This window comes from Carassius carassius, chromosome 26 (assembly GCF_963082965.1).
Source record: "Carassius carassius chromosome 26, fCarCar2.1, whole genome shotgun sequence".
In the NCBI taxonomy this organism is placed as follows: Eukaryota; Metazoa; Chordata; class Actinopteri; order Cypriniformes; family Cyprinidae; genus Carassius; species Carassius carassius.
This window is the reverse complement of record NC_081780.1, coordinates 5,719,349-5,733,860: the sequence shown is the minus strand read 5'-3', so window position 1 is coordinate 5,733,860 and position 14,512 is coordinate 5,719,349. Positions and strand designations below refer to the sequence as shown.

General features: G+C 35.7%; 1 protein-coding gene across 1 annotated transcript in view; it reads right to left on the bottom strand.

The window, feature by feature from the left end:
* Positions 1–1,049: 1,049 nt before the first annotated feature.
* LOC132105606 (protein O-mannosyl-transferase TMTC1-like) overlaps positions 1,050–14,512 on the bottom strand; it is a 31,898-nt gene continuing 18,435 nt past the window's right edge. The window contains exons 9-20 of the mRNA XM_059510849.1: positions 12,272–12,393; positions 10,173–10,340; positions 9,053–9,166; positions 8,728–8,871; positions 8,000–8,108; positions 7,767–7,869; positions 7,473–7,608; positions 7,236–7,380; positions 5,863–6,000; positions 5,388–5,510; positions 3,592–3,669; positions 1,050–2,145 (exon numbers count right to left, since the gene is read on the bottom strand). Of these exons, the coding sequence (XP_059366832.1) occupies positions 2,023–2,145; positions 3,592–3,669; positions 5,388–5,510; positions 5,863–6,000; positions 7,236–7,380; positions 7,473–7,608; positions 7,767–7,869; positions 8,000–8,108; positions 8,728–8,871; positions 9,053–9,166; positions 10,173–10,340; positions 12,272–12,393 (1,503 nt within the window). The 3' untranslated portion in view covers positions 1,050–2,022. The remainder of the gene's footprint in view (positions 2,146–3,591; positions 3,670–5,387; positions 5,511–5,862; positions 6,001–7,235; positions 7,381–7,472; positions 7,609–7,766; positions 7,870–7,999; positions 8,109–8,727; positions 8,872–9,052; positions 9,167–10,172; positions 10,341–12,271; positions 12,394–14,512) is intronic.

The window sequence follows — 14,512 nt, the reverse complement described above, 5'->3', positions numbered from 1 at the left end:
TTCACCACTAGAGGTCAGCGTCTACACTATAACTACAGCGGATTGAAATCACTTTAATGTTAATTACTTTCATGTTTTGCACGACAAATCTTCCATTACTGTACAAATCTGTCGAGATTATATTTATAATGTACTGATGAAAATACGTGCAGAAATTCAAAGCGAGCCCGGCTACAATCACACCACACTGTAAAAACTAAAGGTGCCTCGGGTTAGGTATCATTTTGAGTACTCTAGGAACTTAAACATTTATTTTAACTGCCTCAAAGCTCATTTTCTCATAATAGGGTTCTTGGAGGAACCATTATAGACTTTGCAGTTCGTGCAGGAACTCATGGGATGCTTGAAGCACTTTGCAGTTCTGAGTTTCTGGAGTCACCCTTTCAGTACAGACCTCAAAGTGCTCAGTAGGTTCCTGGAGGAACTTAAATTTTACCTAAAATTTAAAATTTTTAACCGTGCATGGTTTAAAACATGATGTGGTTGAACTACGCTTAATGAATGTTTTTATTACAAATTTTCATTTGTTTTACAACAGAATGCGTCTCATATGCAAAAGCCAACCATATACTGTGCATACTTGTCTTCATCATACATGCAATTTAAAACAATTCACTATAGTCTGTGACCACTGGCCTACTGAAAGAGCTTCAGTTGCATCTTTTCATTATGAAACTGCTATATTTCCAGACTTCAATCTTTTTACATACTCACATTTTTCTGTGTATTCTCAATAAACATGGGGTTTCAGATCACTACTAAAAGCAATATTTACACATGTTCAAATATGAAAAAGCTGTCTTGTTCAAGATCACGCAGGATTCTTCCATGTACCAATGTCTGAGGTTTGGTTAGATGAAATCAAATGCGAATAATATTAATATTGCAAGGAGAGACTGTGTTGCTAAATCCGTTTCTAATACAGATCTGTGTTTATTTTAATGATGATTTTAAAACTTGATGATTATTGATAAAAAGTGATTGCATACATAATTGCCCACCCAGAACAATATCAACATCTCCAAACACAACAACACATTCACTGGATAATTGGATAATATTTATTAAATAATCATACATTACTTCACATTGGTTTCTGCTATGACATGTTTAGCACGGCTGCTGCTTCTGCTGAATTCAAGAAATGTTCTTGATAACAGTTCCTATGGCAACCAAATGTAAGTGCAAAGATTACGGTGTAATCAAGAGTACCACAGGACAAACTCCAGCCACCCCAAATATGACTAAAATCCACTTAATGACCCAGTTCAAGGATAACGTCATTAGGTATTCGTAATTCCAATTTAAAGAGACTTCAGTATTATAGCTTATGAGGATAAAAATGATATGTAATTAACTGCACAGGTCAATATGCCTTTAGTCCAAGATACATTCCACAATATTGATGCATGTACAAGATAAACGAGATCGAATTAAAGCACATGATGAATGACTCTCCCTTCATTTAAAAATCATTACGTGAAAAAAAATAAAACAAGATACAAGCAGACCACCCACAACTGATCAGCAGCGCTAGTCATGTTTGATAACTCGCAGCATTTCTCTGATATGCTTTCTGAGGTTTTTGCAATCAGCGAAGCAGAACGAAGCAGGAGTGTTTGAGGGGAACGGCTCCGAAAAAAATCCCTCTCAGAGATGATGGTGCCTCTGCTCCGAGTCAAACAAGAACAACAAACGCTCAAATAGTGCTTGGGTTGACACGTGGGAAAAAAATGATGTGAACTTGTGAAATATGTTGCTGTGAGATACTGCAGTGTGTTGAGGTCTACGGTATCTGCGTGGTCCAGCCCTGGATGTAGAGGCTAAAACATTCAGTCTTTTGGATTAGTTCAATCTGAGAGGCTCTCTGTAAACTGGAGGGGAAGGAAGCGGTCATCAATCATCTCCTGAGTCCAAACCGTAGTTTGCATGTCTTAGTTCACTCCCTCTCTTCACCCTTCGGTCTCTCGGTTGCTTGTCCTTCATTATGTGGCCCACAGTTCAGGTCACATTTTTTTTCCTCTAGGCCCCTTGGAGTTTTTTCTCTAGTCTGTCCAGCTTGGCCAGGTTTTCCTTCAGCAGTTTGGAGCCGGGTGAGAGGAGAAGAGCTCTTTGGTAGTACATTCGTGCTGCTGCATAGTCGCCCTAATAAAATCAAAAAATAAATAGCACACACTATTTCAGGTTACACTGATGTGAGGAAATGTCCAGGTCATATTTTATCGAATCAAAAGGAATAAATAAGAATGTGAATATGCATAGTGAGAGTTTTCAATAAGGATGAGGATTCCATTTGTTAACACAAGTTACCGTAAAAATACTTCTGAAGAATTTCAAACAAATACATTTAATATTACACTAATAAAATCAAAAGTTGTTAATACCAATGGACCAGAGCTAACAATGATTAGGAAAGTATTATGAAAGATTACAAATGTTTTGCTCATTGTAACTTCATGTTAGTTATTTTATGAACCTATAGTAACTAATAGGATGTAAAAAAAAAAAAAAAAAAAAAAATCACCATAATTTGATTAATAATTAAGCACACTCCCTTCAAAATCTCATTATTAAAAAAAATCTATTATTATTATTGAAATGCAGTAAATAAACTAATTTAGAATAATTTGTATTTTTTATGGTCTGAACAAAATTTGACTTTTTGTTTGAAATGTGAAATTATTAATATTTTAGCATTATTTGTATGCTTTACATTATAAATGTATGAAATAATGTATAATTTATTTAAATAAATGATACATTTAGGCTTAATTATAATTAAAAGATACAAACTCAAAATGTATCTGATTTGAAAAGATTTTTATATAAAAAGAGAGCAGTAATTCAATTAATTTATTTTTTATAATTTTAGTTTTTGTGTTTTATATATTTTTATATTGCTTTTTATTTAACACTCCTTTTTTGCTGTAAATTGAGGATAATTTGTATTTTAATGGTTTTAACAAAATGTGACAAAGTTATTAATATTTAAGCATTATTTTTATGCTTAACTTATAATTATTTCACACATTTATAATTTAATGTATTTAAATAAATGATAAATTTAGGCTTAATTATAATTAAAAGATACAAACTCAAAATGTATCTGATTTGAAAAGATTTTTATATAAAATGAGAGAGTAGTGATTCAATTTATTTTTTATAATTTTTGTTTTTGTGTTTTACATATTTTTATATAGCTTATTCATTATTAAATATTTAACCTTTAATTATGAGCATTATATTATTTTACTTAAAAAAATTAATTTGTATTACTAGCTATCTTAAAATGCAATTATTATTACTTCGATTAATATTATATAATTATATTAATGTGAATACATTATTATATTGATATATTATTATGTCTTCCTTCACATTACAGAAATAGTAATTAATTTTACAAGCCATTTTTACAAGCCATCAGTGTTTTCCTTCACATTGCAGTAATAGGAATTTGTTTAGAAGCTACTGAAAATATATTATCTTTAAAATAATGTCACAATTATTTATAGTCCCAGGCTTCAATTTCTGAATGCAAACTATTCAGAACAAAGTTTTCAATCAGACCTCAAAATTCAGCCCTCATACCTTGATATGCTGAATGCCGCCCATATTCATCCAGGCTTGTGATTGGTCCGGTTTGAGCTCAACAGCAAGCTTGTAGCTCTGCAAACATTAGATCAAGACATGACATTTTATATACAGGATATGCAGCCAATGATGATTTCAACAGCAGTAAACCACCAGCAAGATTCAACCTTTTATAACAGTCTTGGCCTGTGTAAGAAACACGATCCATTCAAGATTAAAAAAAGCACTGGAGGCGCATTTAACAGTCTGGCTCTACCGCAGATGTGGTTTTGAAATACCGCAAAAAGCATTTTTGTTCAGGGCTTTATAACTGAGCTTTGAACTGGATAGCAAAATGATGTAAACCTGAGACTAGCCTGTTCTAGTCTCCTTTTGTGGCTTAATTAAAAGTAGAACCACAGTCCAAATATTAGATGGAGACCTGGAATGAGTCCAGGATCGAAGAACGCAACCAAAACAGTCCTCATGTTAACCAGAAATCCTGTCGAAGAAACTTCAGTCCTCAGAAGGCAGCCAGGAAGTAGAGAAACACAGAGGATAAGGATGAAGTCTGGACTGTTTATATTTGGAGATGAAAGGAGGTGGGTGATGTTCCTCTGACAGTATCAGGGCACCGGCGAGGAACAGTGTGAAGGTGAGAGAAGCAGCAAGCAGCAGAGAACACAGTTATCCAACATTTAGTCTCATGACTATCAGCAAAACTGATCCATATTCCGCCTTATTGTGACTGAGATTTAAACAGGAAGGGGCCTGTCTGACATATCAAACAACCAATCAGTCTTTTTGTGTATTGTAATGGAGATAACCCTGAAACCAAATTGATATGCATCTTGACAAGTATGTATTTGCTCTGAAAAGGCTTTAAATGTATGTTTTCAGTCAAAGGAACAATTATGAATTCAAAATGTTAATGCAGTAACATTCTGTAAGATAAATCAAAACAACAAATATCTAGGATGAGAAAAACCATATCATAAAAAAAGGAAATACATGTAGCATGTAGTCTTTAAGCACACAAAAATATGCAAATGAATTTGAATCCATAAAAGCAAAGCATGCTCATCATGCAATAAATGATCTAAAAGTGAAGAAGTTAAGAACTGTAATTCTGCATATATTTTAAATAAGTTCTCAATACTGTAAAAAAAAAATCTCAATTATTTTAATGTATTGAAAATGCAGTCCAAAAACTAAAAAAAAAAAAAAAAATCACCACCCATCCCATTTTTTATATTAGCATCCTTTTCAGAAAGAAAAGAAAACACACACACACACACACACACACACACACACACACACACACACACACACACACACACACACACACACACACAATTGAGGATACAATTTCACTAAAAGAAGTCTAATGACTGTATGCTCTGCAATAATTATTATTTTTTTGTTTTTACAATTGTGCTTTAGATATTAATTTTGAAATTACATAATATTTTTTTATATCGTATATTGTATATTTAATTTTATTTAAATAATACAAATATAATTATTTTAATTTATTATTCATGTTGATATATTTAAATCATGTTTCATTATTTTCTTCCTTCACATTACATCCGTATATATATATAAAAAAATCCTATAAACGTTATTGAGAATAAATTGTCAACATTATTCACGCTTTTCCATTTGGGTAAAGCTCTTGCAATTTTTGTGTGCGATATGCATCAATCCATCTGTGAAAAATTTATAGGCAAGCTTAAACAGAGTAAACAAGAATGTGAAGGGGAATATTAGAAGAGCTCTTGGCTCACACTGACAGCTGCAGATGTAGTTACCTGGAAGGCTCCATCGAGCTCGTTCATCTCTCGGAGCTGGTTGCCCATTGAGAAGTGCAGCTCTGCCCTCACCGCAGGGTCTGACGGCTCCTGCTGCAGTGCTGTCTTCAATGCATCCAGAGCCTGAAACACACACACACACACACTCATTAATCTGATCAGGAGGCATAGAGATTTCTCTTTGAGGCAGAGAACCGCTAAACTGAGTAATAAAGTAATGACTAAAGGCATGAGTAATAAAAATAAATTACATGCTATTTATTCTAGTCTAGGACGCCTCACTGAGATTCAATAAAATGTTCTTTGAACTGCCGAATGCAGTGGCGAAATTGGACCCGGGCAAAATTAAGATCTGGGATGAACTGATTCACAGCAACAAATGAGAGGAAAAAAAACCTTGTGTTTTCCATTTTAGTATGGGGGTAATAAAAGAGAGCGCGCATGAACTGACGCACACAAAGACGTGTGCATGCACCTCAGTGTGGTTGCCTTGTTTGCTGTAGATGGCAGACAACAAGCGGTAACATTCAATGCAGTTGCTGGTCTTTGAAATGATGCCCAGGGTCATTTTCTCGGCTTCCGCAGAGTGACCTGCCATGGCTAAAACCTGCGCCTGTGGAGACAACGAGATGGGAAGAGACAAAACCAGTTAAAAAAAAGGAAAGAGGGAATGAAAGAGCAACTAGAAAGGAAGCTGAGAGGTCCCGGCCTCTGTATGTGAATCACAGTGAAGGGTCTGTGAAAACTCAATTAAAGCTGACGTTCTGCAATTTGAAACACTCCAAGCAAACCGTTTTTTGACAGTAGAACAGTAAAGAATATTTTTTTAACTGAAACTCATGGTCCTTGGTGATTCATAAACTGCACATTTTTTTTTTTTATATTAATCATTCCTTAACATAATCCAATAGATTGGAAGAAAAATCCAGACATCAATAGTCCCAGTATTGGCCTTATTATGAATCCAGCATATGTTGCGGTGTGAACCAGTTTTGTATTACTTTCTTCTTTGTAGCCGTAAACCAGTGAACAACAATCTATTTTGTATTAAACTTGCACAGAAGTCAGAGATTGGCTGCCCAATTTTGAGAATAATAAAAAAAGCATATCAAGGAACACAAAATTAATACTTGTGGCTCCTGACAATGCATTGAGATCTTGTGAAGCAAAACGATCGGTCTGTGCAAGAAACTGAACCCTTTTTACTACATTATTACCTGTAAATCCATAGCCTCAGGCAATGGGGCAATCCGAATCTTTTTCTGGTTCTTTTGGACTGTTTGTTTCTATTAACTGGTTCATTTACATAATCATACAATGACAATGTCTACATAATTGAGTTATTAAAGCCCCAATAATGATGTGAAAGGTGGATGTTTTGCTTGTCTAAAGCATATGAAGCAAATAAACTAGCCTTCATCAGTTCACCCTGAATGATGTTCTAAATAATGTTCAGTTTCTTGCACAGACTGATTGTAACGCTTCATGAGACCTCAATATATCGTCAAGAGCCTTGGGTATTAATCTTGTGTGCCTTGATATGCTTTTTTTAATTCTTAAAAACAGGCAGCTGCTGACTTGCATTTTCTGAATCACCAAGGACCACAGTTTCAGCTAAAAAGCTGTTCAACTTACACACACACACAAAAAAAGAGTCACCTATATCTTGGATTGCCCGAGGGTGAGTAAATTAACAGCAAATTTACTATTTTTTTTTTGTTGAGTGAATTATCCCTTTACAACAACATCAAACCTAAACATAACTGGTTGGATTGAAAATAATTAAATTAATAACAGAGAAAGGAAATGGTGGGATATTTTTTTAGGCTAAAAAGTGACTAATCTCACCAGGGCGAGCCAGATGTCAGTGCTGTCAGGCTGAAGTGTGGCCGCCTCTCTGTAAACCTCAAGTGCTTCCTCGTATCTACCGGTGTTGTAGTATAAAGCCCCAAGAGGGGTCAGGATTTCCACTTTACGAACCACTTGCAGTGCCCTGAGAGACACACACACACAAACACCTGTGATTTAGCTGTGCAAGCTGGATACACTGTTTAGACTATTCGCTTTCATTTGATCTCATCTTACCTTTTGTACCATAGCTCCGCCTCTTTATTATCATTGGATGAGCGAAGAAGACGACCCAGGTTCACCATGGCAACAAAGTGAGATGGCTTGAGACGCACCGCTTCCTGGTAATGAAAGGCTGCACGATCCCCATGACCTAAAACGGAGGCAGGTATGTAGGTTGTGTATAATATGTGGTTGACATGAAGCATGTAACATAACACATGTATAGGGTCCTCAGGTCTCCACAACAGCCCGACAAACTAACATCACGGCAGAGTTGATCTAGTTTAAAGAGTCCTAGAAGTGTCTTACCTGTGTCCACCAGGAACACGCCGTAGTTGTTGTGGAGGTCAGAACTGTCAGGGCAGTTCTCAATACCCTTGCTATAAATTTCATTTGCTTCTTTTGAATGTCCCTACACAAAAATGAGGGACAAAAATAAGTTTAGAAAATATGGCCTTCATTAGGCATTACAAAAAAAAAACACAGACCAAAAAGATCACTTTGTGTGTGTATCATTTACTAAAACGGGCAGAGAGCAAGACCTGGTCAGCATACAGAGAGGCCAGGCTGGAGTACGCATCAGCAAAATGGGGACCGAACCGAATCGATTCCTTTAACATCCTCTCCGCCTCTTCCTCCTTCCCCTGAGACCTGAAATAAAACAATATCACCATCATCCTCTTCCTCATAAACACAGACATAGTGGCTGTGTCCGAAACTGAAGGCAGCAGCACAAAGAACATGAAATGACTTCTGTGAACCACAACATCAAACACTATTTTTATCCTTTCCAGCATTCGGTTGTACCTGGGTGCGTTCCAACCTTGGCATATGACACACAAAAGCAGCATTCTCAGATTTCAGACGCAAGTAATATCACAATAGCGTTTTGTGTATTTACTTCAGAAGGCAACCAATTTATGTATTTACTTCACACAGTTCTGACTTTATACCAATAAATAAAGCCAGTTATAAAGTCAGAATTGTGAGACATAAACTTGCAATTGCTAGAAAATGGCATTTTTTCCTCAGAATTGGACTTTATAATTCGCAACTGCGAGTTTACATTCTACAATTCTGACTTCTTTTGTCAGAATTGTGAGTTTATATCCCACACATATAATTTGCTGAGAAAAAAAAAGTCATAATTTTGAGATAAAAAGTCATAATTATCTTTTTATTCAGTGGCAGAAACATGCTTCCATAGTAGTATTTACTTCAGAAGGTTAGCAATTTGTTGCTTCAGAAGGTAAGGAATTTGTGTATTTACTTCAGAAGGTTTCCCAGGTTGAAGAGAGCTCTGTTGTGCTGAGGGTTAATATCCAGTGCTCTCCTGTAATAAACTTCAGCCTCCTCTGCCTGGTGAGTCAGGGTGCCCAGATTATTCAGAGCACTGGCATGTCGAGGGTACAGTCTATATAAAAACACAGAGGCAATTTACGGATTTACATAATCAAACGAAAGCACTGATTCTTAACCAAAAGTATGAAGGACACTGGGGCATTAAGGTGTATTTTGGCAATTGGAAATGCTTCCATCAGCAGACAGAACCATTCAGTGTCAAACTGTTCTCATGCACACATACACACACTTACCTGAGGGCTGTTTTATAATGGTAAATTGCTTCTTGGTTTCGTCCCCTGTCCTTCAGGAAGTTGGCATAGTTGTAATGAACTTTAGCGTTGTGAGGTAAAGTTTGAATGCCAGACCTGACGGAGAAAGAAGAAAACAGATCAGGACCCAGATGGCACAGAGAAAGAAAAAGTCTGAAAGGTTAAAATTCTAAAGAATGCAATGCTTCATGCAAAATGACAAAAAATTTTTTTATAAAAAAATAACCAGGGTTATCATAGTTGCTAAAACTACATAAAAACCTTTTGTTTGCAGCATCTCTCATTGCCATTAAATTTAACTTAACTTATGTACTACTTAAAATTAAAAAAGAAAATAAAAAAAATAATACAAATTATACTGACATATTATATATATATATATATATATATATATATATATATATATATATATATAAACAATACAAATGACAAACCACAACAAAACTACAAAACCTTAACTTAAATAAATATATAAAATACATGCAAAACATTTTTCATTAAAAACTAACAAAAATAACTATAATAACCACAACCAGGGTGTGGTTATGTATATTTATGTATATATATATTTATATATATATATTTAACTTTTTTTCATTTCAGTTAGTTAATGAGGCAATTTTCATTTAGTTTGCCTTGATGTGTTATATAACTAAAACAAAAATATATATAAAAAAAATGAAAATACACATAATCGATTTTAATTCTTAATTAAGGTTAAAGTTTTGTGTAATAAAAATATTTAATTATTATTTAATAAAATAATATTAGTATCTCAAATTATACTAAAATCACACTGTCAATAGTCAAATATACAAGAAAAAAATATTTTAAACCATCTAATAAAACCATCCTAAAATAACTGCAGGAATAAATGAGATGGTTTCAAGCTGCTCATTAACCAACTAAGATAGATCAAGATAGTCCAATAGCTCAGCCAGGCCATTTTCAATTGATAATCCAGTTAGTCAACCACCTAAAATCAACACTGACCAGCTAGAAACTAGCTGCCATGTTACAAAACCCAGCCTTCATCTTAAACTGGTTTATTCTGGATCTTACAGCAGAAAGTGAATATGAACATTCACACATCCACACACACCTGAACAGGGCTTCTCTGGAGAGCCAGATCTCATTCTGTTGGACGGTCTTCCAGGAGAAGAGGAGGAGGACAACCAGCATGGACACAGTTAGTGCGGCTGCTCCCCACCGACTGACCACTGAATACAATCTGTTCAGCCCATGCACCACCAGAACACAGTAACCCATACTGGACAGACACAAAGAGAGTGTTGTTATGGCCAAATCCTTTGTAATGTGAGCAACACTGCATAGATGGACCAGTTAGAGCAGTTTTGGAACAACTGCAAACTAAGTTTTGCAAACACAGACATAAAATCGGACACATCTCTGAATTATATTTGTTGACTTGAGTGCATATTTGAAGGTAATCATGAGAAGGACAAAACGCCCTTCAATCCTCTAGCCACAGGAAAGGGGCCGATCCTATTCCACATCTCACACGGTTTATTTTCAGACACTGGTGTCACTGTTGACACGGTCAAAAACAGCTCAAGTCAAACACAATTACATGAATCCTCCACACAGAGAATATTACTTACTAGTGTTGAAAAAGTCTGTTAAAGGGAAAAAAATTGTTATATCAAATAGCATATTCCCTGGAAATATCTATTTCATGTTTTTGGTTGTTACTTATTCAGTGTTTCTGGGGCTTAATTTGGATTGAATATCCTTCCAATCTCATTTTCTTTGCTTTGCCTCACAGAAAGCGACACCCACTCCTCAAAAACAGAACATATGAGGACTCCTCCGGCTTCACACACAATTTCACTGCTTCCCACACACACACTCTTGAAACATGTGGTACATTCACAGTTCAAATGAATTTGTCGAGTAATTCTGTTGTGAAGACATCACTTGAACAAGAGTTTTACTGAAGAAACTGTGAATGTAGTTGCCTGTTTAAAACTTGCATCCACAATGGTAAAGCATTATTGTTGGTTGCTAAAATATTCAGAATTGCAATGTTCTATGATATTTTGGTCTCTAGATATGGTTCAGATTCTTCCTTCTGAGATGTTAATTGATGGACTGGAGTTGTGTGGATTACTTGTGGGTGTTTATCAGCAGTTTGGACTCTCATTCTGACGGCACCCATTCACTTCTGAGGATCTATTTGGTGAGTAAATGATGTAATACTAAATTTCTCCACATGTTCTGATAAAAATATCATTTTTGGGTGAACTATTCCTTTATTTCTCTTAAAGTCACAATGACAAAAGTCCTTAATGATCTTAATTTCTTTATGCAAAAAAAGTTCAGTTTGAGGTTAATTATAAAAATTTGATATGAGACTAAGTATGAGCAATAGTAGCTGTGATGTTCCCTTTATATTTTTACTGCACAGACACAATTAAAGTGAATCAGAGTCTGAAAGTGACTCACATTTCTCTCATAGCTATTCACTAATGTGTGTGTGGCTGCATGTGTGTATAAAAGGTTTGGCCTCTGAGCCGCCCTCACGTGTCTGACTACAAATTGCTGTTAGCACTAACAAAGACGGTGCTACTAATATTTACCCAGCATGCATAGAAAAGTACTGCCTAAACATCAAGATAAGTGCCCATCTGATCCTAACACAGGCCATTAAATTCACTGAGCACAAACCGCTCATTACTCATAACTAAGTGTACTCAGGGATGTAATGCTGTGTGTACTTGTATTTATGTGTGTGTATGTAGCCGTTTGTCAGGTCACCGCTACTCTGAGCTAATAAGATCATTTCTGAACAACCTCTATTAAATTCCTTGCCTCGTTCAAATTTCTGTTTAATCTCGACAGTTTAGATAACACACACACACACACACACACACACACACACACACACACACACACACACACACACACACACACACACACACACACACACACACACACATAACAGATCAGTGGTGCATTATGGGAAGCAGGGCTCAAGACAGATTATGTACTGTTATCAGTGGTGTGTGATCCCCACAGTGGGATGAAGGAAACAAGGGAGAGAAAAATGGAAGTTAAATTTGAAATGCTTTATAAAAAAAAAAGTCAAATGAAGAGCAAGGAATGTTTTCAAAGGACATTTTCTCAGCCCGTCGCAATATTTTTACAGGCACATCCGCACACACACACACGCACACAAACCTGGGCATGTAGAGAACTCTTTCCGCCACCACAAATCCCACGCGGAAGAACAGATTACTGGCTGGGATGAAGGGAAAGACCAGGAACAGAAGGCCCACCAACACCTCCTTTCCTTTCATCTTCTACACAAAGAGAGAGACGAAGCAAAGTGAGACAGATTGAGAGAGAAACCAGAGTCTGTTTGCTGAGAAACCTAAAGTTTTCTACATTTCCTGCAGACAATGTCAGTGAAGCTAGCCCATGCAAAATCTGCAGCCACACTGTTATTTTGTTGCTAGAGCATTGTTATGATACTCTGAGTGTTTATGGTGGCCAAGAAAGATCAACCTGGTAAAACTAAACAAAACACATGCAAATACAATAAGCACCAGCAAATTAAAAAAACATCTTCATAAATTTGCTGCAAATACTCACAAAGGAAATGTTTCAAGGGGACCCCAACAAGTTGTGAAAGCAGGTTAGCCATCTTACATAACTCTTCAGAGTTTATGGTGTATTTATTGAATAAGCATATCCCAGCCAGAGTCGTAACTTGTTGGGGTCCCCTTGAAACACTTCCGTTGTGGTCTGTGCTATTTGCAGCCTGTTTATGTATTTGGTTGTTGTGAGGATTTGTAGTGCATTTGCATTATGAGAACTTGCGGCACATTTCTACATTTGGTTGCATTGTGAGTATCTGCAGCATGTTTCTGTAATTTGTTGTTGTGAGTATTTTCAACACGTTTCTGTATTTGGTTGCATTGTGAGTATTTACATTTAGTCATTATGCTTTCATCCAAAGTTGTTTTCTGACGAGATGCGCATGACAATCACATGTGATTAATCGTGTAGCGCTAATTTGCAGAACATTTCTGTATTTGCTTGTTGTGTGTATCTGCAGTGTGTTTCTGTATTTAATTGTTGTATCTAGAGCGTGTTTGTGTAAACTGTTCTGAGTATTTGCAGTGCGTTTCTGTATTTGGTTGTTGTATCTAGAGCATGTTTGTGTAAATTGTTGTTAGTATTTGCAGTGCGTTTCTGTATTTGGTTGTTGTGCGTATCTAGAGCGTGTTTGTGTAAACCGTTCTGAGTATTTGCAGTGCGTTTCTGTATTTGGTTGATGTATCTAGAGCGTGTTTGTGTAAATAGTTTAGAGTATTTGCAGTGCATTTCTGTATTTGGTTGTTGTGAGTATTTGCTGTGTGTTTCTGTATTTGGTTGTGAGTATCTAGAGCGTGTTTGTGTAAACTGTTGTGAGTATTTGCTGTGTGTTTTTATATTTGGTTGTTGTGAGTATCTAGAGCGTGTTTGTGTAAATTGTTGTGAGTATTTGCAGTGTTTCTGTATTGGGTTGTGAATATTTGCAGTGTGTTTCTGTATTTGGTTGTTGTGAGTATCTAGAACATGTTTGTGTAAATTGTTGTGAGTATTTGCAGTGTGTTTCTGTATTTGGTTGTTGTGAGTATCTAGAGCGTGTTTGTGTAAATTGTTGTTAGTATTTGCAGTGTGTTTCTGTATTTGCTTGTTGTGAGTATCTATAGTGTGTCTGTGTAAATTGTTGTGAGTATTTTGCAGTGTGTTTCTGTATTTGGTTGTTGTGAGTATCTATAGTGTGTCTGTGTAAATTGTTGTTAGTATTTGCAGTGTGTTTCTGTATTTGCTTGTTGTGAGTATCTATAGTGTGTCTGTGTAAATTGTTGTGAGTATTTGCAGTGTGTTTCTGTATTTGGTTGTTGTGAGTATCTATAGTGTGTCTGTGTAAATTGTTGTTAGTATTTGCAGTGTGTTTCTGTATTTGCTTGTTGTGAGTATCTATAGTGTGTCTGTGTAAATTGTTGTGAGTATTTGCAGTGTGTTTCTGTATTTGGTTGTTGTGAGTATCTATAGTGTGTTTGTGTAAATTGTTGTGAGTATTTGCAGTGTGTTTCTGTATTTGGTTGTTGTGAGTATCTATAGTGTGTTTGTGTAAATTGTTGTGAGTATTTGCAGTGTTTCTGTATTTGGTTGTAGTGAATATTTGCAGCACATTTCTATAATTGGTTGTTTTGAGTATCTGCAGCAAGTTTCTGTATATGGTTGGTGTATTTGCAGTGCGTTTTCTGTATATGGTTGTTGTGAGTATTTGCACCACGTTCTCCCAAAATGATGAAGATGTTTTCTTAATTTGTTGGTGTTTTTTGTATTTGCATGTGTTTTCTATGGTATTCTGAGTGTTTGTTTTAACTGTGTTGCTATGAGGTTGTTAGGATGTTACTATGAGTT